The following is a 22,911-nucleotide window of genomic DNA, read 5'->3' as shown; positions in this document are numbered from 1 at the left end:
CCGGGGACCACCAGGGGTCCTTGAGGGGGTTCCAGGGGGTCCCCAGCAAACTGATGAATTGTTAAACTTCAACATTATTTCATTTACAGGAAGTGAACAGAGTCAGAGAAAGCAGCAGGATGATGTTCTGATCAGTTTCTCTGTTCTCTCTCTACCTGCAACACAGACAGTCATGGAGTTCTGGACAAAATCATCTCACAATAAAAATATTCTCAGATTTGGGTCTGAGAGACAAAATCTCATCACATGGGGGTCTGTGGCTCTGATGTGGACTAGATAAGGGTCCTTGATATGAAACAGGTTGAACCACAGTCTCAGATCAGTGGAACCGAGACTCTGCTGAAGAGTCAGAAACACAAAGTCTGGCTGGTTCCTCTACAGAGACGAGCTGAGCAGAAACATCAGTGTTTCCATTTGGGGCAACGCTTTATTTTCCGGGTCTGCAATTTCCTAATAATTTCCTAGAAAGGAATTGTCAGTTTCTTAGGAAGTTTCCTGGAAAGAACCATGAAGTGAAGTTCTGATTACAGGGAAAACAGAGGAAGAGTTGAAAGGTTGTTGTTCAGTTCCTCCAGTTTCTTCTGCTGTTTCCAAGACAACCATGAAGTGATGTAGCAGTTATATAGAAAATTAGAAATGAACTAAAATTAGCTAAGAATTCAACACATAACTATATTATATAATTATACGAATGGTGACTTCTGATAATTGACCTCTGTCTATTATTTTCCAGTAAATAGTTTATAGTTCTGCAGTTCTTTAGGAAACTGTCAGAAATGTTCAGTTTCTGATGGACTCTCCAGACTGAGACAGTTTCTACTGAGCTGCTGCTTCACTTCCTGCTTCCTTCAGGAAACTTCCAGAGAGATTCACACTTCCTTTCTAGGAAATTGTGAACCCGGAAATTAAAGCGTTACCATAAATGAACAGAAGAAACAGTAAAGTATCTACCTGTCTGATATGTGATGTTTAATAACAGAGTATCGTCCTGAACAGCGGTGTGCTCCTCCTCCTCCTCCCTGCAGGGCGTCACCAGAAGCTGCCGATGAGGACGAGGCTCTGCTGAGCGTCAGAGGTCAAAGGTCATGATGACGACGGTGGCGGCTGAGCTGGAGCACATGGAGCTGCAGCAGCAGTACAGCAGCAACGACACGGTCAACAACCGCTGGGACGACGACTGGGACAATGAGAACAGCTCCGCCCGGCTGTTCGAGCGCTCCCGCATCAAGGCCCTGGCAGGTAGGAGGAGGGGGGGGTCCCACAATGCACTGGGGAGGGGGGGGGGGTCCCACAATGCACTGGGATCGGACAGGTTTGACTCGATGAGCGCTGATGCTGCGATGTCAGAAAGTGCCGTTAAGACAATCTGACTTAACGGCATCCAGAGCTGGGAACATAAGGCCTTGGAAACATAGGGCCTTGGAAACATAGGGCCTTGGGAACATAGGGCCTTGGGAACATAGGACCCTGGGAACATAGGGCCTTGGAAACATAGGACCTTGGGAACATAGGGCCTTGGGAACATAGGACCCTGGGAACATAGGACCTTGGGAACATAGGGCCTTGGGAACATAGGGCCTTGGGAACATAGGACCTTGGAAACATAGGGCCTTGGGAACATAGGACCTTGGGAACATAGGACCCTGGGAACATAGGACCTTGGGAACATAGGGCCTTGGGAACATAGGGCCTTGGAAACATAGGGCCTTGGGAACATAGGACCTTGGGAACATAGGACCTTGGGAACTTAGGACCCTGGGAACATAGGGCCTTGGGAACATAGGGCCTTGGGAACATAGGGCCTTGGAAACATAGGGCCTTGGGAACATAGGACCTTGGGAACTTAGGACCTTGGGAACATAGGGCCTTGGGAACTTAGGACCTTGGGAACATAGGGCCTTGGGAACTTAGGACCTTGGGAACATAGGGTCTTGGGAACTTAGGACCTTGGGAACATAGGGCCTTGGGAACCGAGGGCCTTGGGAACTTAGGACCTTGGGAACTTAGGACCTTGGGAACATAGGACCTTGGGAACATAGGACCTTATACCTTTAAGGTATCGACCAAAATAACCCAGTACCAAGTAGTATCTAAACTTCTCCAGTCAAACGATACCTGCATTCTTTTTGTACACAGATCTAGAAAAAAATGACTATTTGTCTAGTTTTGCTCACAGCCAATCACTGCGAGCGTTCTTGGATTTAACGTGACGTGTGATTGGCCGACTGCCGCAGCAGCTACAGCCCAGACAGTCTGTGGAGGTGAAGTCGAGCGGTGTGTGATGGAGTAACACCAAAATGTAAAAAATACGGGTATCAGATGAAGAACTCATACTGTTGGTATCGGTGTCACTTTAAGGGTGCTGGGGTTGGTATTGTCATTTCTTAAACGATACTCAGCCCTAACGGCGGCCATGTTGGTGAAAAGGTCTAATCAGGAGGGCCGGAGGAGGGTGACATCACATCCTGTGGATCGGTAAACACCGGCTTCTTCTCCGCCTGCGAGAAATCAGTTTCATCTGCTTCATGTGTGAATATCAGCTGGGAGGAGGAAGAGCGAGTTCTTCTTCTGCGTCTCGCTTCGCTGTAGAAACCTGCGGCGAAGCGAGGCGCAGAAGAAGAACAGCAGCAAGAAGAACGTTTACAGGTCAGTGTTTCTGAGTCTGGAGCAGAGAGACACTAGATGTCAGTGTGGAGCTTTGTTCACACAGCAGACACCACAGAAGAAGCAGCAGTGGAACTCATGTTGTGGATATTTCACTTTATAACGGGGAGATGATCTGTGGTCCAGAGGAACATCTGAACCTCCTCAGCTCCTCTCTTCATCTGCTCCATGTCGTCTTCACTGTCAGGAGGAGACAGGAGGAGGAGCCACCGAGCGGCCAATCACAGCTCTTCTGGTGTTGTGTCATCAGTTACAGTTCAGGAGATACGGAGATGATCCTCCAGGCTTCAGATCATGACTCAGCTAAATGTGGCAGTGAGACTTAAAGCTGATATTGGTCCAGTTTTCCTTCAATGAAAATGGAAAATGAGACAGTCAGTCAGTTGGTAATCGAAGGTGTTTTTAAAAATGGTGGAAATCTCAGCAGCATCTTCTGTCTGTCAGCTAAGAAGAGAGAGAGAGGGAGAGAGGGAGAGAGAGAGAGAGAGGGAGGGAGGGAGGGAGGGAGGGAGGGAGAGAGAGAGAGAGAGGGAGAGGGAGAGGGAGGGAGGGAGGGAGAGAGAGAGAGAGAGAGTGTGTGCGGCTGAGCGAGCATCCTGCTTCTCACATGACTGTGTTTTCCTGCATTCCTGAGGAGGAGGAAGAGGAGGAAGAGGAGGAGGAGGAGGAGGAGGAGCCTTCATCCCTCCAGCAGGAGAACAGGCTGGAGGGATAGGTTTATCAGACTCACAACAAGCGCTCAGCTTCACTCTGAACCAGACATGTGACTCAAGTCATTTGGTCCAAGTCTCAAGCAAGTCCCAAGTCATTTTTTCTTGGGCAGGTCGAGTCGAGTCGAGTCGAGTCCTTAGTTAAGTCACTTTTTGTCATATCAGGCTAACGTTAGCTAGCTACAGAGTTGTGAGAGAACAGACTGTATGTGGCTAACGCTAACGTTAGCTAACATCAGCCTCACAGACTCTTACTGATCTGAACGAGTCTTCAGATGAGGAACAGAGTCTGATGTAGTCTGGCTGTCAGAAGTCTTTGATGAGCAGGTCTTCATTCAGCAGTTCACCTTTTTCCTTCACATGTGAAAGTTTTGAATCTGAAAGTGATGATGATGATCTGATCTGATCCATAGAGCGTATGAAGATCTGATCATACTGTGTGTGTGTGTGTGTGTGTGTGTGTGTGTGTGTGTGTGTGTGTGTGTGTGTGTAACCACCAGAAATACAAACAGTCTAGAGCAGGAGGGAGTGACGACTAACGAGAGCTTCTGGCTGAAAAAACCATCAGGTAGCGAGGAGCTTGACTGACAGGCTCATCATCCAATCAGGACGAGGCCATTCCCAGTGTGCGCTCGCAATTTAATATTTTATATTTAATATTTAAACTGAAAACATAAAATGAACACAAACGAGTCATTCGAGTCATCGTGTCTCAAGTCGAGTCGAGTCAGGAGTCTTTAACCTCCAAGTCCAAGTCGAGTCTCAAGTCATTTATTTTCTGTCAAGTCATCAAAACAGACTGACTCGAGTCGACTGGAGTCCACATCTCTGCTCTGAACACACAGGGTTCTGTTTAGTACCACATAATGGTTCTTTAGACTCGTACCGTAGCAGAACCCTTTACAGCGCTGTAAAGAACCTTTAAGAACACATGAAACGTTCCAAACCAGCAGCAGTAACTGGAGTCTTCATGGTTCCAAACAGAACCCCCGCCTGTTCTCATGTCATGTCAGGTTCAGGTCCAGGTTCAGGTTCAGGTTCCGCTGCCGGTTCTGTGTTGGAAAGGTACAAACTGGGGCCAGATGTCATGTGAACGTTGTGTGAGAACATGTTGAGAACCACAGAACCCTTGAGGAACCTTCTTGTTCCTCGGTGTAGAGGCTCGGCGGGGACGGGGGAGGAACCGGGGACTTCTGGGAAACTTCCAGAACAGAGAGACGGAGTGAAACAGCAGAGCAGAGGAACGTCCAGGTTCCACACAGAGCTTCAGATTAGATCTTCAGGTTCCACACCGATCTTCAGATTAGATCTTCAGGTTCCACACCGATCTTCAGATTAGATCTTCAGGTTCCACACCGATCTTCAGATTAGATCTTCAGGTTCCACACCGATCTTCAGATTAGATCTTCAGGTTCCACACGGAGCTTCAGATTAGATCTTCAGGTTCCACACGGATCTTCAGATTAGAGCTTCAGGTTCCACACGGATCTTCAGATTAGAGCTTCAGGTTCCACACGGATCTTCAGATTAGAGCTTCAGGTTCCACACGGATCTTCAGATTAGATCTTCAGGTTCCACACGGATCTTCAGATTAGAGCTTCAGGTTCCACACGGATCTTCAGATTAGAGCTTCAGGTTCCACACGGATCTTCAGATTAGAGCTTCAGGTTCCACACGATCTTCAGATTAGATCTTCAGGTTCCACACCGATCTTCAGATTAGATCTTCAGGTTCCACACCGATCTTCAGATAAAGGATTCAAACAGAAACAAACTGTTCGTCGTGTTTCTGAACGTTTCGCTTCGCTTTTCTTTCTTTTCTTCTTCTTTCCTTCGTTGTTGTTGCTGTGACTTCCTGCTCTGCGCCCGCTCGCCTCACCGCTGGCCCCGCCCACAAGACACGCCCACTGGCCCCGCCCACAAGACACGTCCACTGGAAGCGGTTTATGCCCCAAAAACGCCCGACATCACTGAAGAGACCGTTTCAGACTGGTGATGGAGGAGAAGTTAGTGGAGTTTTAATGGGAAAAAGTCTCCTGTTGCAGCTTTAAACCCTGAGGTCATGTCAGATTCCCAGCATGCTCGGCGGTCTGCTGACCTGCTGAGTCAGCGGGTTTCATCTGAAACACTGAGCTGCTTCAGTCTGATAATCTCATTTCTCTGCTGTGACTCGATGTTTTGACTCTCAGCTGCTCATCATCTGACTGTGAGCTCAGAGGCAGGAGGCTGTTATTAACCTTTATTAACCGTTTATTAACCGTTTATTAACCGCTTATTATTTTCATTTCATTTCATTTATTAGTTTATTTGACAGGGACAGTGCACATTAAAAAAATATGCCAGAATTAGCCAAGAAGGCAAGTTTTCATCTGTAGTCCCTGGGCAGGCAGTATGAAGAACAGGCAGTGGACATTAGACATTAGATAGACAAACATTAGAAGGAGGGAGTTACATAAACTGTGTGACAGCAGACAAGCAATAGATAAGATAAGATCAGTTCAACTAAAATAGTGTAAATTCATCAATATCATCAGTAGTTAGTAAGAACGTTATCAGTAGTTAGTGGAAGTGTCAGTGTCAATAAATATATACACACAAGTCAAGTAAACAGAGATCTGAGCATCAACAGAAAATCAATATACAGTTAATAAAATCAGTCCGACTAGAATTAGTGACTGCAGAGTTAATTACTGATGAGCCAGTTCAAGTGGTTGGAAAATGATGGAGCACTGTCTGTTTTCTGGTAGTTTATTCCAGTCATGAGATGCTTTAACTGAGCATGCTGTCTGTCTGTCTGTCTGTCTGTCTCTCTGTCTGTCTGTCTGTCTCTCTGTCTGTCTGTCTGTCTGCCTGTCTGTCTGTCTGTCTGTCTGCCTGCCTGTCTGTCTGTCTGTCTCTCTGTCTGGATGGATGGATGGATGGATGGATGGATGGATGGATGGATGGAGCAGTCTCCTCTCAGAGGCTCTGCTGGGTCCAGTTCACTGTGTGGTGTGATGAAGACACCGAGTGGAGGAGGAGCTGGGTTGTGTAAAATTTAAAAAATTAGACATATTTGCAAATGAACCTGATATGAACCTGGTGTTAGTGTTAAAGACAACAGGAATGTGTTGGAGAAAACCAGTCACACTGTGTTGTGTGTTTTTAAATTTACATTTATCAATATTTAATCCCATTATCCTTTTAAAATTCCTACAGAGAAATGACTGATGCTGATACAAAGTCAGTCAGATATTTACTGAGTTATTATAAGATAAATTCACCACTTGGAAAAGTCCAGTCATCCAGACCGGAAGCTTCAGTTCTCAGACACTGAATGATGATTTCCTGCAGAAGAGATCTATAATGTGATGTAATGATGATGACATCATCATCTGATCATCTGATCTGAACGCTGACCTGCAGCAGCCGTGAAAACCTCCAGCGTGTCGGTACTGAAGGTTTTCCTGCAGGAGGGGGGAGGAGGAGGGGGGGGGGGACTCCTCCTTTGTCTGGGAGGAGGGGGCGGGGCCCGGAGAGGGGGAGGGGGGGGGCAGGATGTTTGCGGTCTCTGCATTGTGAGGAAGTCGCATTATTTCCCTGTTAGGAATGTGATTTTTCTTTTTTTTTCCTGAGCGAACAACAATGCAGGGAAATGGGCTGGGATCCTGCACACACACACACACACACACACACACACACACACACACACACACACACACACACACACACACACACACACACACACTCTCACACACACACACACACACACACACAGTCTGTGCAGACTTGGTACAGCCCATCCCCCCCCCCCCCCCGCCCCACCCTTTCCCCCTTCCTCTCTACAGAGGCTTGGTATGACCCGCCGCCCCCCCCCCCCCCTCCCCTGCTGCTACAGGAGACGGTGACATCATCATTGAGCCGCAAAGCCATTGGCTGGTGAAATTACAACCTTCTGTTTCCACCCCCAATACACACACACACACACACACACACACACACACACACACACACACCCTGGCTACAGTTTTACATTCACAAGTCAAAGTTAACAGATGAAACTCCTGAACTGTTGAACTGTGAGAATCCAGAGAAACTGAGATTTCTCTTTCCTCTGTGGTCTGCTGTGTTTCTATTCATTCTCTATACAACTTAAAACACACACACACACACACACACACACACACACACACACACACACACACACACACACACACACACATATCCTGACTGGGGCATGTGTGTGTGTGTGTGTGTGTGAAAGACATCTTGTATTCTGTATTTTAATAAAAAGCTAAAGTCTAAAGCTGCTCCAGGGATCCTGGGGTTTTGGGAATCTCACACTTTCAAGAGTGTGTGTGTGTGTGTAGGGGGGGAGGGGGGAGGTCCCTCCTCCCTACTGTTTTGCAAGCGGAGGGAGGGGTGTGTGTGTGTGTGTGTGTGTGTGTGTGTGTGTGTGTGTGTGTGTGTGGAGGGGGTAGAGCCGGGGTTTGAAAGCCTCGGGAGGGAAGAGGGAAGAACAATCAGAGCGAGCGAGGGAAGGGAAGCATGTAGCTGCTCCGATCTCACACACACACACACACACACACACACACACACACACTCCTGCACCGCTTCTACTGCAGGGGAGAGGAGAGGAAGAGGAGGGGAGAGGAAGAGGAAGAAGAGAGGAGAGGAAGAGGAGGGAACAGGAGAGGACGGAAGAGAAAAACGCCTCTGGATCAGACTCTCTCTCTCTCGTCTCTCCGGCCGGCTTCACTTGGGACTTTTCTGTGTTTTTTGGGGGTTTTTTGGGTTTATTTATTTATTTATTGTTTCTGGCGGTTGGTCTTGAGCTCTGGAGCACATGGAGGTGGAGTGGGAGGACGCCGACTCCTTCTACCAGGAGCCCAGCCTGCCGTCCCACACCGCCTTCAACTACAACCAGCTGGAGGGACGATTCAAACAGCTGCAAGGTAGGAGAGGAGAGGAGAGGAGGAGGAGGGGAAGAGGAGAGGAGAAGAGGGGAGAGGAGGGGAGGAGAGGAGGAGAGGAGAGGAGGAGAGGAGAGGAGAGGAGGAGAGGAGGGGAGGAGGGCAGAGGAGAGGAGAGGAGGAGAGGAGGGGAGAAGAGGAGAGGAGCGGCGGCTCTTTTGTTTACAGCCGCCGCAGGAAACTGAACCGCCAGGCTTCACTTCAGACAGCAGGGAGGGAGGTGAAGGGGAGGAGGTGAAGGGAGGAGGTGAAGGGAGGAGGTGAAGGGAGGAGGTGAAGGGAGGAGGTGAAGTAACACTAGAGTGATGATGCTGGCAGGGAGGTGAAGGGAAGAAGAGAGGAGGCAGAAAGCTGTTTCAGTCCATCAGGATGGACTGATGCTTCTTCTTCTTCTCCTCTCTGTCTTCTTCTTCTTTGTTTTCTGGGAGCTGAAGTAGAGGAGAGGCTGGAGGTCTGAGCTGCTGCTTCAGTCTGTTCTCAGTTATATTTCAGTGTTTGTGTCTCTGGTTCAGACTGCTGGTTCAAACTCAGGAGGCTGATCCTCATGTTAGGAATAATCCTCAGTGTCATAATATCTGCTGATAACCCAGATGATGAGAGTGAGCAGAGTGAGCAGAGTGAGAGAGTGACAGAGTGTTCCTGTCTGCCAGCAGCAGGAGGAGAAAGACTGAAACCTTCAGCTGCTCACTTTAGGTTGACTTCAGCTTGCTGTGGACTCCAGTCGACTCGAGTCAGTGTTTTGATGACTTGACAGAAAATAAATGACTTGAGACTCCTGACTCGACTCGACTTGAGACACGATGACTCGAATGACTCGTTTGTGTTCATTTTATGTTTTCAATTTAAATATTAAATATAAAATATTAAAATGCGAGCGCACACTGGGAATGGCCTCGTCCTGATTGGATGATGAGCCTGTCAGTCAAGCTCCTCGCTACCTGACGGTTTTTTCAACCAGAAGCTCTCGTTAGTCGTCACTCCCTCCTGCTCTAGACTGTTTGTATTTCTGGTGGTTACACACACACACACACACACACACACACACACACACACACACACACACACACACACACACACACACACAGTATGATCAGATCTTCATACGCTCTATGGATCAGATCATCATCATCACTTTCAGATTCAAAGCTTTCATGTGAAGGAAAAAGGTGAACTGCTGAATGAAGACCTGCTCATCAAAGACTTCTGACAGCCAGACCACATCAGACTCTGTTCCTCATCTGAAGACTCGTTCAGATCAGAAGAGTCTGTGAGGCTGATGTTAGCTAACGTTAGCGTTAGCCACATACAGTCAATAACCAACCAATAATATCATTATTAGACAGGTACTAGCACCTTGTCTTTTCTCTTTATGAAGACCGGATACTGCAGGTAAGACTGCAGTGTCTTGGGGGAAAGAAAAAGTGACTTGACTTGAGACTTGGACCAAATGACTTGAGTCACATGTGTGTTTTCTGCCAGCCTAACGTCTTCTGAATCCATAATGACTGAGTCTGTGTTAGCAGTGCAGAACATTACTGTGTGGTTAATCATCAACACAGGGCCAAGGGTCGACCGGACAGAGAGACAGGCAGACAGACAGAGAGACAGGCAGAGAGAGAGACAGGCAGACAGACAGAGAGACAGGCAGAGAGAGAGACAGACAGACAGACAGAGAGACAGACAGACAGACAGAGAGACAGACAGGCAGACAGACAGACAGACAGAGAGAGAGACAGACAGACAGACAGAGAGACAGACAGACAGACAGAGAGACAGGCAGACAGACAGACAGACAGGCAGACAGACAGACAGACAGAGAGACAGGCAGAGAGAGAGACAGACAGACAGACAGAGAGACAGACAGACAGACAGAGAGACAGACAGACAGACAGACAGACAGAGAGACAGGCAGACAGACAGAGAGACAGACAGGCAGACAGACAGACAGACAGAGAGAGAGACAGACAGACAGACAGACAGACAGACAGAGAGAGAGACAGACAGACAGGCAGAGAGACAGGCAGACAGACAGACAGACAGGCAGACAGACAGACAGACAGAGAGAGAGACAGACAGGCAGACAGACAGAGAGACAGGCAGACAGACAGACAGACAGAGAGAGAGACAGACAGACAGAGACAATAACAGCCTGTCCTGCTCTGAGACGCCTCACTGTCAACATCAGGCGTCCCTTCACTGCCCTGCAGACCAGCTGACCTCTGACCTCACAGGGATCATCCTGAGTTTAGTTTACCTGCACTGCATCATGGGTACCTGCACTGCATCATGGGTACCAACAGAGCAGCTAGAGCTCTAAATAATCAGGAAAATACCAAGAAACTACAGCTGAATAACAGCTGAACACTGTTTAGGACTGATGTGTTAGAAAGAGGACTAATGCCATTTGAATTATTCTGTTGAGCTACCTGTTATTGTTATTATTATTATTATTATTATTATTAATAGTAATAATAATAATAATAACAATAATAATAATAATAATAATAATAATACTAGTAGCAGTAGCAGTAGTAGTAGTAGTAGTAGTATTTGTAGTATTTGTAGTATTTGTAGTATTCTCCTGGTCTCAGTGGAGACTTTCTAAATCCTGCAGCAGTTAGTTGGTCATTTCTGACTCTGAGCTCGTACCTGCTCCTTCTTCTTCTTCTTCTTCTTCTTCTTCTTCTTCTACTTCTTCTTCTTCAGCAATAAAAGCTGCAGCTTCCTCATATCAGCTGAACGTTGTTGTTTCTCCGGTGGAAGCTTTTATTCCTGGATGTTCAGTGTCAGTCTGGATTCTTCAGGCCGAATCCACAAAGCCTCCTGTACTAACAGTTGGTCCTAGTGGTGAAAACTCTGAGAGTGACGACGTTTCCTAAGAATTTCCCCTTAAAAGTGAGACTGACTCCTAGTCCAAAACTCCTGGACTGGGTTTCAGTCCGGACGGGCGGAAACGGAGACTTTTGAAAACGATGATGCAGACGCCCACGTTCACTTCCTGATTGGGTCTTATCAGTCACGACGTGTCCTTCCCTGATTCGTCAGGCTCCTATCACATGACCCTTTTCCGGAAGAAAACAAACGTCATCAGCCTTGACTAGCAGTGGTTAATTCAACATGGATCTTGACCTCTTTATCCTCATGTCTTCCTCTCAGTATCAGTTCCTCCTCCTCCTCGTCGGTCCAAGCAAAGAAATCTCTGCTCGTACTTTTCATCATTGCTGTTCTTCCTCTGTAGTATTTTCTGCAATAAGCAACCAACCTCAGAGTAGACGATCTGCTTCCTGTTTACACCGGCACGCACATGCCCAGTGTGCGTGAACGGTCATGTGACATGCGTGATCAGGCGTGTTAGTATGGACGGAGATTATTTCTGAAACGCTCGTGTGGACGGAGATCGTTTTTGTTCTAAAAAGAAAACGTGTCGGTGTGGATGAGGCCTGAGATAAAAGTTCTGTCCGTTCATCTCAGAGTCGCTCTGAGAACTTTCATCTCTCCTGAGCTGGGACTGGACCTGCTGAGAGGTTTCAGGCTGAGAGAGAAGACTCAGGACTCAGAGTTTGTGGATGAACTGAACTTCATTTCCAAAACCTGCAACATTATCTTTGTTCATTTAGCAAAACCTTTTATTAAAGCTGCTCTAGTCCAGATTTCCCTGTAAAGCTGCAGCGTCTCCTCCTGTAAACAGGAAGTGATGCGGCAGCAGAGCGTCTCCTCTTCCTCTTCCTCTTCCTCTTCCTCCTCCTCGTCCTGAATGTCGACGTTTCTTCTCCCTCGATGCAGTTTGAGTTTCTCTTCTCTGTCAGTTCAGTCATGGCGGCTCTCGCTGCTCATGCTAACAACCCAGTTCTTCTTCTTCTTCTTCTGTTGATTCCAAACAAACCGGAAACGTGAAACGTGTCACTTCCTGTGCAGCGGAGGATCTAGACCGGATCACTGTTCTTAAACTCTTAAACCGATCCAGACTGGAGAGGGGAATCCAGACTCACCAGCATTAGATCTTTGGTTTCCTTTGGTTTAAAGCAGCACAGACCTTTACCGACCTCGCCGCACAGGAATTCTGGGTAATGAAGTCCTCAACATTCAGACAGTTACCTCTCTCCGCCATTAGGGGCCGCCAACGTGCGAAGTCGCCTCGAGCGGCTTTAAGGGAAATCAAAGAATAATTTCCAGTTGTGAAACATGATTTGTAAAGAAAGAAGAAGACAGACTGATGGACCTCATGAAGAAGATTTCAAAATAAAATCACTAAAGAAAATGTGACTCTGGCATGACAGTGAAACTCTGTTGGCAAAATATAAAGCAGATGAAAAAAGCTAAAACAGAAACGCTGAACAGTGAATATGAAGCAAAATAAAAAAAACAACAACAAAAAAACAAAATGGCGGCGCAGCGTGTTGGAATGTGTGGATGGATGTTTAGTGTGTTGAGCTGCTGAATGCCAGGCTGTCTGCATGTCACACACACACACACACACACACACACACACACACACACACACACACACACACACACACACACACACACAACCCGCTAGTGAAGAGCTGCTATTGTCTGCTAGCAGAGTCCTGCCAACCACACACACACACACACACACACACACACACACACACACACACACACACACAGTGATCCACTGTTCTCCTGCTTCCCACAATCTGTTTTGCAGAGAGAGAGAGAGAGAGAGAGAGAGGGAAAGAGACAGAGAGAGGGAAAGAGAGAGAGAGGGACAGAGAGAGAGAGGGACAGAGAGAGAGAGGGAAAGAGAGAGAGAGAGGGACAGAGAGAGAGAGGGAAAGAGAGAGAGAGAGGATCTGATCATGTTCAGATTGTTCTCGCTCGTCCCACTGGGCAGTCTGTCGGGGTTAGATTACCCATCAGCCCCTGCTGGCAGCCGACAGGTTGGATAGAGGAGCTTGTTGTGAGCAGAAGGTCGCCGGTTCGAATCCCTCCTGCCTGAAGAGACAGGAGGGTTCCTCCAGGGTTCCTCCAGGGTTCTCCACAGGGTTGTGGTTCTGTATGGAACCATAATGACTGAAATACCTTCTGATTGGTTAAAAATTTTGAAAAAAAAGGTAAATCAGAGTAAAGAACCCAGTGTGGTTCTTAGAAAGATCTTAGTCCTGCTGGTTTGGATCATTTCATGTGTTCTTTAAGGTTCCTCACAGCACCAGAAAGGTTCTTAGTAGACGCATATGAGCATGGTGCTGTAGAGAACCTTTCTGAACGGGTTCTGCTGGGGTACAAAGACTATTTTTTATTTTTCCACCTGGACAGAGCTGCTGTGAAACCTGATGCTGCAGAGCAACAAATAAAACATCTGACTTATCTGATCAGAGAGAGAGAGAGAGAGAGAGGGGAGGGGGAGAGAGAGAGAGAGAGAGAGAGAGAGAGAGAGAGAGAGAGAGAGAGAGAGAGAGAGAGAGAGAGAGAGAGAGAGAGAGAGAGAGAGAGAGAGAGAGAGAGAGAGAGAGAGAGAGAGAGAGAGAGAGAGAGAGAGAGAGAGAGAGAGAGAGAGAGAGAGAGAGAGAGAGAGAGAGAGAGAGAGAGAGAGAGAGAGAGAGAGAGAGATCTTTAAATCTCAACTTTATTCAAATCAAACGTGCTGTTCTTCCTCCCTCTGCTCTTCTGTCTCTCTCTTCACTTCTTCATCATCATCATCATCATCATCATCATCATCATCATCATCATCATCATCATCATCAGTCAGGCTGCTGTGACCTCTGACCTCTGACCTCCTTACTGTTGGTTGCTTGTAATGTTGCTGATCCTGGATCTGAAGCTGCTTCTGCTGCTGAGTCTGTCTGGATGTTCATGTTTCCTCTGGAGGTTAATTATCTCCAATACATAAATTGATTAATGGATTAATTTTTTGCGATTGACGCCTTTTCCTGTGAAGCGCCACATGTCCGCGGCCTGAGGTGGAACCATGTGACTGAGCTGTTGACTCTTAAATGTTATTTTCTCACAACAAGTGAAGCGTTGTGCCTTGGTTTCAGGAAAGTGACAATATGTGGAAACAAGTGGAATGATCTCATCCTATTGGAAGATTTTGACACTTCTTTTAAGAAAAATATTTAAGATTTAACACGAGACTAAATGGCTTGTTAAGATGGATTTAATTTACAGAACAGTGTTTCCTGTCTCTACTTTGAACTGTCAAATAAAGGTAAAAAATCCCCCAAAATAATCTTAAAAAAAGAAAAAAACGGCCTGAAGAGTGAAAACCAAAACCATCATCTGGTGTCAGAAGTGAGCTGAGGTTCTGGTCTTCTGGTCTGGGTGAGTCCACGCCTCAAACCCCACAGGACGTCTGCAGCATTCCTCTCCTCTGACGTGGGCTCAGGATGTCGGTTCAGACGGGGAAGCGGGAGGCGACCTTTGAACCCGGCGGCTGAAAGCGGCCGACCTTCGACCTTCCTCACAGTTAACGTTTAATCTCGTCTGTTTTACGGCTCGTCTTCCTTTGATCCGGATCCAGACCGCTCACACCCGGATCCAGACCGCTCACACCCGGCAGCTGCAGCAGTTTGTGTTGTAGCTTCTACACAAACTGACTGTTTGTCCGCATGTTGGTCTGGTGAGTCCTGAACTCCACCGGCCACTTCCAGTGTGTTAGCAGCAGAGGTGAAGAAGTACTGAGATGTTTTACTGCAGTAAAAGTATCAATACAACAATGTAAAGATACTCCATTACAAGTAAAAGTCCTGCATTCAAAATCTTACTGAAGTAAAAGTACATAAGTATTGGCAGCAAAATGTACTTAGAGTATCAAAGTAAACGTACTCATTATGCAAACTGTCCCCATTTAGAGAGTTATATTTTTCATAAATTATTGGAATATTAATACTGATTTATTGACATACATGTACATGTAAGCAGCATTTTAAAGTTGTCAACGTGAAGCTAATCTTAACAATTTAGCTATACTTTTGGGTAGTCTAATCTATAACAATGCTATTTTAGAGTTATTTTATAAAGATGATCAAATGTTTTAAATATAAAATATTGATCTGAAAAGTAACTAGTAACTATAGCTGTGAAATAAATGTAATGGAGTAAAAAGTACAATATTTCCCTCTAAAATGTGGTGGAGTATAAGTACAAAGTAGCATAAAATGGAAATACTCAAGTAAAGTACAAGTACCTCAAAATTGTACTTCAGTACACTACTTGAGTAAATGTACTTAGTTACTTTCCACCTCTGGTTAGTAGCCACAACGTTTACAATGGAACAGGACTCTAATGATGGTTGGCTAGTGTAGAGGAGAATAACTTACCAACCACAGTAAAGTTTTAGGGACAAATAATCTGATTGGCTGAGTTAAACCTCAGTGGGCGGAGCCAAAGAACCTCAGTTTTTCTGACTAAGTACATACTCCACTCAAAGGACATATACGCTAACACGAGTACTCCGCCTCCGCAAGCTGTCTGCTTACATAGCAAACATGTGTAGATCGTACATTTCTGATTATATTGCAGCAGACGTTTGAATTGTATTACAAACTTTTGCCCGACGCATTTTGCTACAGAAGAATGTGATAAACGTCGCCTGTGTTTCCTCTGGGTTGTTGTGTTGCTAACGCAGAGCATGTTAGCCTCCTAACTAACATCAGACTGACAAGAGGTGAGAGAGGAGGAAGCTAATATTATGAAGCCTAGCGCTCTGCTGCTAACTGAAACAATACAATCTACCATACAGAGTTATCTAGGTTAGCTAGTTAGCTAGCTGACCTTCAAGTTCAAACTAGCCATACTAGCCTGTAGCTAGCTAAGTAAGCTAGTTAGCTAGCTGCTGAGCTTCAACATCATGACTGAATGAAAAAAGAAGTCAGTGATATTTATATTTTATTTCTGTGTCATTCAGGTTTGTCAGTTAGCTAACTTGCGCTCAGAAAAACTGTGGTTCTTTGGCTCCGCCCACTGAGGTTTAACTGAGGTTTAGATTATTTCTGCTTCTGAGAAATGTTTGTAGAAATAAAAGTACAATCAGCAGGCAAACCTTCACCATCATGTTGCCTGGTGGCTTTATCATGTTAACTGAGTGATTCAAGGCAGTAGAAAAGATTATTAGCTGTGAGCTGCTGTGACTTTACATCAGCAGCTGCATTACCACTGAGATAGAAATTAGAAAAATGTTTGTGCAGAACCGACAGGACTTGGGAGCGCGCTCAGTAGAGACTCCGGACGGAACAGGAAAGACGAGGATTCACATTAAATCTCAGTTTGGGAAACAATGGAGCCAGGCGTCCTGCTGCATCCAGAGGGATCAATAAATCAATACTGTATTTTTCAGTTGTTGAGGGTCAGGACTGACCCATCTGGCAGGTTTGACCTCTTTCTGTCAGAGAGCAGACAGATCCAGAGGTCAGAGGTCAGGAAGCTGGAGGTTAAAGACATTCATGCTGAAAGAAGACGTGAAGAGGACTGGAGGACAAAAAACTGCTTCTAGGTGAAATAATTCCAGTCATGGTGATGAAGTCCCTGTGTTTTATCTGTGGCGTCCTGTGGGAGGAGTTTCCTCATGTCCCACTAACAGGTCTTATCGCGGAGAAGAAACAAGCTTTTTATAATCAGTAGAAAGATGGAGAATCTCTTCCTCAGCTGAGAGGCTGGAAGTGAGGCGGGGCTTAACCACAGAGGGCGTTCTGATTGGTCCCGTTAGGATACAGAGAGTATTTTAATTAGTTATTTCAGAACGTGACGTCGATCTGATGATCCAGGCTCGCTGCGCTGGTTTGTCGACTTCCTGGTTCCAGTGTTTATGTTTTAACGCTGTAGACACGCCCACTGCTGCCCTGATCGTCCAATCAGGGCTTTCTGAATGTGCATTAATTCAAAATATACAGATTTATTAAGATAGGAACTGCTTTTCATGCTTTATTAGGCCCGGCAAACCTTTAATGCACACACACATCTCCATGGATTATGGTGTTGGTTAGCAAACGGTTTCTAGAGGAAGTGAAGTGACATGAGGCATGCTGGGAAATGGGCTCAACATTCACTGTGGCTGAATTATCCTGTAAGTCCTAACTCCTGGTTCAGGACGCTCTTGGTATCTGAGCGGTCTGAAGCTAACAGTCTGAAGCTAACAGCTAACAGTCTGAAGCTAACAGTCTGAAGCTAGAAGCTAACAGTCTGAAGCTAACAGTCTGAAGCTAGAAGCTAACAGTCTGAAGCTAACAGTCTGAAGCTAACAGTCTGCAGCTAACAGTCTGCAGCTAACAGTCTGAAGCTAACAGTCTGAAGCTAACAGTCTGAAGCTAACAGTCTGCAGCTAACAGTCTGAAGCTAATACTTATGTACTTTTACTCAAGTAGGATTTTTCATGCAGGACTTTTACTTGTAATGGAGTATTTTTACATTGCTGTATTGGTACTTTTACTGAAGTAAAGGATCAGAGTACTTCTTCCACCACTGAAGCTAACTAGCTTTAGCCTTTTTAACTTTACTAATCCAGAAGTGTCTTCTCAAGCTCCAGAACGTTCTGTGAATTTATGCAAATGAATTAGCATTTCAGCTGATAAATGTGCCAAAAGTTTTATTTTTCTCTCTTAACAATGGTTTGCTGAAGCCTCTTTCAAAACCAGATCTGGCTCCAGACCAGGAGCGATGAGCAGCCAAAGCCAGAACCACAACCACTACAAAGCACTTCCAGTCAGAGGCTGGATCACAGCTCGGCTTCCCAGAATTCTCTGCATTTTGGGCATTTGGCTGAGTGTGACTGAGCAGGTCCAGGGTCAGTGCCTTGCTCAGAGACACTGCGGCCGGTCTGAGGACTGAACAGTCCGCTGAATGTTAGACCTGTTTCCCAGAATCCCTCTGTCCTTTGTGAAATGCCTGTAGTTTGTGGTAATCTGGATCCAGAGGGATTTCATGGATGTGCAACATTTTATTTATATTTTCTACATTTTGAAACGGGTCACACAGCGGATAAGAGACAGGAATTTTATCTGCGTCTCCATGTGAAGTCGAGTCAGAGGCTGCTGGACCACGACCCTGCAGGGGTCCAACCTGAGCTCCTGGGTACAGGACAGCTGCCGTGATCCGGTCTGCCGTGATCCTGTCTGCCGTGATCCGGTCTGCAGCTGGTCTCTGCTGGATGAAGACAGCTTCCTCTGTTCAGATCCTTCCTGCTCACAGCGTCCTGGTTCCTCGGGGTCAGAGGTCAAACACCAAAATAGCCGTGTTGAAGAAACACAGGAGAGGAGGACGGGACAGTTTGAGACGGGACAGTTTGGGACGGGACAGTTTGGGACGGGACATGACATTTTGGAAGAGAAGAAGTCCACAGGCTGCAGGTTGCTGGTTCAAATCCCCAGCTGGGAGTGAATCACACTGTGGATGCTTCACAGCACTGGACCGCTTTACTGTCGAGACACTCTGACCAGAAAGCGTCTTCAGTCTCATCTCAAGTTCAATAAATCAGATGGAACATTCATACAGTTACAGAAAATAATAAAACAATCACACAGCCAGAAGCTTCAACTAGTTTAGGTGAGGAGGCTGGTGTGAGTGTGAGTGTGTGTGTGTGTGTGTGTGTGTGTGTGTGTGTGTGTGTGTGTGTGGGTTAGGGTTAGGGGGGGGGGGATCGTTTATTCTGTAGTCGTGTCTCTTATTCATTACTTGTTTTCACGTATTTAGTCATATTTCTTGCTGTAGGGAGTCTCTCTCTCTCTCTCTCTCTCTCTCTCTCTCTCTCTCTCTCTCTCTCTCTCTCTCTCTCTCTCTCTGGCTTCATGTGGCTCGGCTCCTTCATCTGTTTCTCTTGTATTACCTTTTATTCCTATTTTCTATTGTTTTTTATTATTCAACTATTTTCTTTATTTTATTGTGGCTCTTCCGCATCATTGTCACTTTGGGTTTTTATTGTATGTAAAGCAGTTTGTAAACACTGCTATTAGAAAAGTGCAATACAAATAAAGTTTTTATTATTATCATTATATTAAAAACCAGCTGACATAAAGACTGCAAACCTGGAGCTGTCAACCAATAACATAAACAGAGGATTAATAAAAAAAAAATAATGACACCAAATGTTTTACTGAACATGGATGAAACACAGAGAGCCAGATGACTTGGCAGCTGAAACCCAGAGCGCTGGTTATTGATTATTGATCGGACCGGACTTCCTGGTTTTGCCCGAGGCTGAAGGCTCTGTCTGCTGGAAACGACCTCAACATGACCTTCACATGACCTCAACATGACCTTCACATGTTCCTGATAATCACAGAGATTTTACATGTTCAGGACCTGATCGGGATATTGATCCAAACCTCATAGACACACTTTAGTTTCTTTATTCTCATCCTCAAATATTAAGTACAGAGTGCATTTACCATCTGCTTCTGCACCAGGACTCTAGCTCTGGTTCTACTAATCGGTGGTGTTTTTTTTGTGTGTGTGTGTGTGTGTGTGTGTGTGTGTGTGTGTGCAGATGAGCGCGAGGCGGTGCAGAAGAAGACCTTCACTAAGTGGGTCAACTCCCACCTGTCCAGGGTCTCCTGCCGCATCACAGACCTGTACATGGACCTGAGGGACGGACGCATGCTGATCAAGCTCCTGGAGGTCCTGTCAGGAGAGAGGCTGGTGGGTCCCACACACACACACACACACACACACACACACACACACACACACACACACACACACGAGTATGAAGCAGTCTGATCTGGTTGTCTGGGAGTTGAACCAGGTGTCTAAAATAAAGGTGCGGACTGGAACTGCAAATGGTTCTTGGGAGTGATGCCACAGAAGAACCATTTCTGTTTCCACAAAGAACCTTTCAAGAACCTTTTAATTTGTTCTTCGGGGACCATATGGTTGGGATATTCTTAGGTTCTTAATTCTTAGTTATTGGATGGTGGCTGATGTATAAACGTGGAAAGTAATCAAACTCCTCTATAGTTTATATTGTGCGATTGCAAATGAGGCGACACAAGGACAGACAAGAACAACGCAGGAGTCTAAGCAAAGGAGAGCAGAAACGGTTCTTGAAAGAACCTCGGTCTGAAAGGTTCTTTGTGGAACCGTTTTCGGCACCTTTATTTTTCTGTGTGCTTCTTTTTTGCCGCTTCACTTAAAAGCCGAACTCTTTCTCCGCTCTTATCTGGGCGGGCGGAGCGGTCCGGCTCTGGATCCAAGGTTCCAGATAAGATATCTGTCTCCGCTGGCTGATCTCCAGCCGGTTCCTCCCTGTCCTGACAGACCGCCCAGGACTCTGCTGCCCTGCTGCCTTCAGGGCAGAGAGCCAGCTGGGTTAGTTAGCGGCCGCACTGCTGCTACAATGTCAGCACACAAACACACACACACACACACACACACACACACACACACACACACACACACACACACATCTTCTGAAATGAGTGTGAACTGTGAAACTCCATGTTGATGTGAAACGCCTCTATGTTTTGGACAGGAACACAGTTCAGATCAGGGATCCAGTTCAGATCAGGGATCCAGTTCAGATCTGGGTCACGTTCAATCTGAAAACAGTGTGCACCGTTTTGTTATGGTTTCCGGGTTGAACGTCATGTTTCCGTGAAACGTTGTGAAACGCTTTGAGGTTCGTTGTCTCTCGTCTGGTGGGCGTGTCAGAGCTGTTAGCCAATCAGCAGCGACGTGTTTATAAACCCCGCCCTATTAAAAAGGAAGTGCGCACAATGGATCAACAAAAGTCCTTTACAAATTCATGCGCTGCAGCTTGCTGTCTGCAACAACTGAACTAATTAGAAGACGTGCTACAATTCTTCGAAAAGAACACAAAGAATGTCCTTCTCAGCTGCCGTAGTTGCAACGCTTGCGTAACACAACAGGATGTTCAACCGTTTCCTTTTAAATAAACGTTTTGCTACGTTTTGTCGGGGCTGAACGCAGGGCCGGTTCCTCCAGTGAAGGATTCTGGTCCAGCAGCAGGATTGTTCTGGACATTTCCAGCTGTTGGTCACATGAGACGGTTAGCTAACGCTTCAGTTTAGCAGCTAAAACCGTTAGCTTCAGGTTAGCTTCAGGTGTTGCTCATGGTTCAGTAAATGAAAACTTGTTGTCATGAGTTGAGTTGAACCATCCGTCCCCCGCCCCCCGACCCCCGACCTCTAACCTCCACACCCTGACTCTCCACCGCCAAACTACTTCCTGTTTCTACTCCTGTCTCCTCCAGCTGATCCTCTCCTGCTGAGGACATTTCTGCCTCTTTCCCTGCACAGAGAGACTTGTTTACATTTTAAGACGCTGTGCTTTAATTTCAGACTTAGACTCAGCAGTGTTGGGGGTTGGTGTCATTCTCCCATCCTGCACCTCCGTGTTGCTGTTAATGGATTTCCTGGTTTAATTATTCACTCAAAACTGGCAACACCTCAGCCAAGTTTCACTTTTGACCTCTCCTTGTAAATGTGTAACTTAGTAGAAACCTGTCAGTAAACACAGTAGAAACCTGCCAGTAAACACAGTAGAAACCTGTCGGTGAACACAGTAGAATCATTGTCTTTCTGTTGAGAGTGTTTCAGTTTCAGGCTGTAAGCTTCAGTAGTAAAACACACACAAAACTAGCTCAGCCGTAGTAAAACAGCACCGTGCTGGAAACAGGTTTTCAGTGGTTTCCTAGCAACAGCAGGAGCCACGCCCACTGCTTCCCTCAATGCATCCACTTAGCACTGCAAGATAACAGAGACACTGGTAGGGCTGAACGATTTTGAAAAAATATCTAATTGCGATTATTTTGACTGATATTGCAATTGCGATATGATTTGCAATATTAGAGGGAATGATAATTTTTACATCATTATTCTCATTTTCATTGAAAAACGTATTAAAATGATTATGGTGTGATTTTTGTGGGGATCTGTACCAAACAAAGATGTTTTCTTCAGTCTGTAGAATATGATGTGTAGGCCAGGACATCTCTGCAGCACCACAATATTTACTTTAAAATGCTATTTTGACACATTTCAGCTTTAACAAATATTGTGCCTCCTGTGATTTGAAAATTGCAGTAGGCCATATTGCGATTTCGATAAAATTTCGATTAATTGTTCAGCCCTAGACACTGGTGCATGCAGGACTCACTGAGATGGAAAGGTGGTGACATCACTGCATCACTCCTGGAAGACATGAATTGACCAAATCCTCTAGGAGTAACAGAGAGAGAGAGACAGAGACAGAGAGAGAGAGAGAGAGACTCCAGTGAATAAAGATTTACCTCCACCCTCATTAGCTTGTCAATTATCTAATAATAACACAGTCTTGTTGGACGTGAGCTCCTCTGCTGCTGAGAATATTCTGCAGGATGGATTCTGTCATCTCATCACTCCTGCTAATCTGCTGATGAGCCAATATTCAGTTATGGAGGCTTGAATCTTCCTTCCCAGCACAGAAGCCACATCACACTGATTACATCAAACCTCTCTTAATAGGAAAATATAATTTCCTCCATCAATGCAGGAGGAAAAACAGACACTCTTTCTTGTCAGTAAAAAATGACATCATCAGCATAGAGAGGGAGAGTTTTTTAAATATGATTCAGTGAGGCAGGAACACTGCCTGGGATAAACCTGGAGGAACAAGGCCTGCACTGCCAAACATGAC

General features: G+C 45.9%; 1 protein-coding gene across 1 annotated transcript in view; it reads left to right on the top strand.

The window, feature by feature from the left end:
• Positions 1–1,130: 1,130 nt before the first annotated feature.
• LOC139638059 (spectrin beta chain, non-erythrocytic 1-like) overlaps positions 1,131–22,911 on the top strand; it is a gene marked incomplete at its 3' end in the record, with an annotated part of 48,436 nt that continues 26,655 nt past the window's right edge. The window contains 2 exon segments of the mRNA XM_071512081.1: positions 1,131–1,239; positions 19,763–19,914. Coding sequence (XP_071368182.1) covers positions 19,852–19,914 — 63 coding nt within the window.

Source organism: Centroberyx affinis, unplaced genomic scaffold (assembly GCF_046629955.1).
Source record: "Centroberyx affinis isolate AG114_WGS23_722 - 3 ecotype Tasmania unplaced genomic scaffold, CSIRO-AGI_Caff_v1 ptg006074l_1, whole genome shotgun sequence".
NCBI lineage: Eukaryota > Metazoa > Chordata > Actinopteri > Beryciformes > Berycidae > Centroberyx > Centroberyx affinis.
Note: the sequence above shows the minus strand (reverse complement) of the source record. Positions and strands in the feature narration are given on the sequence as shown.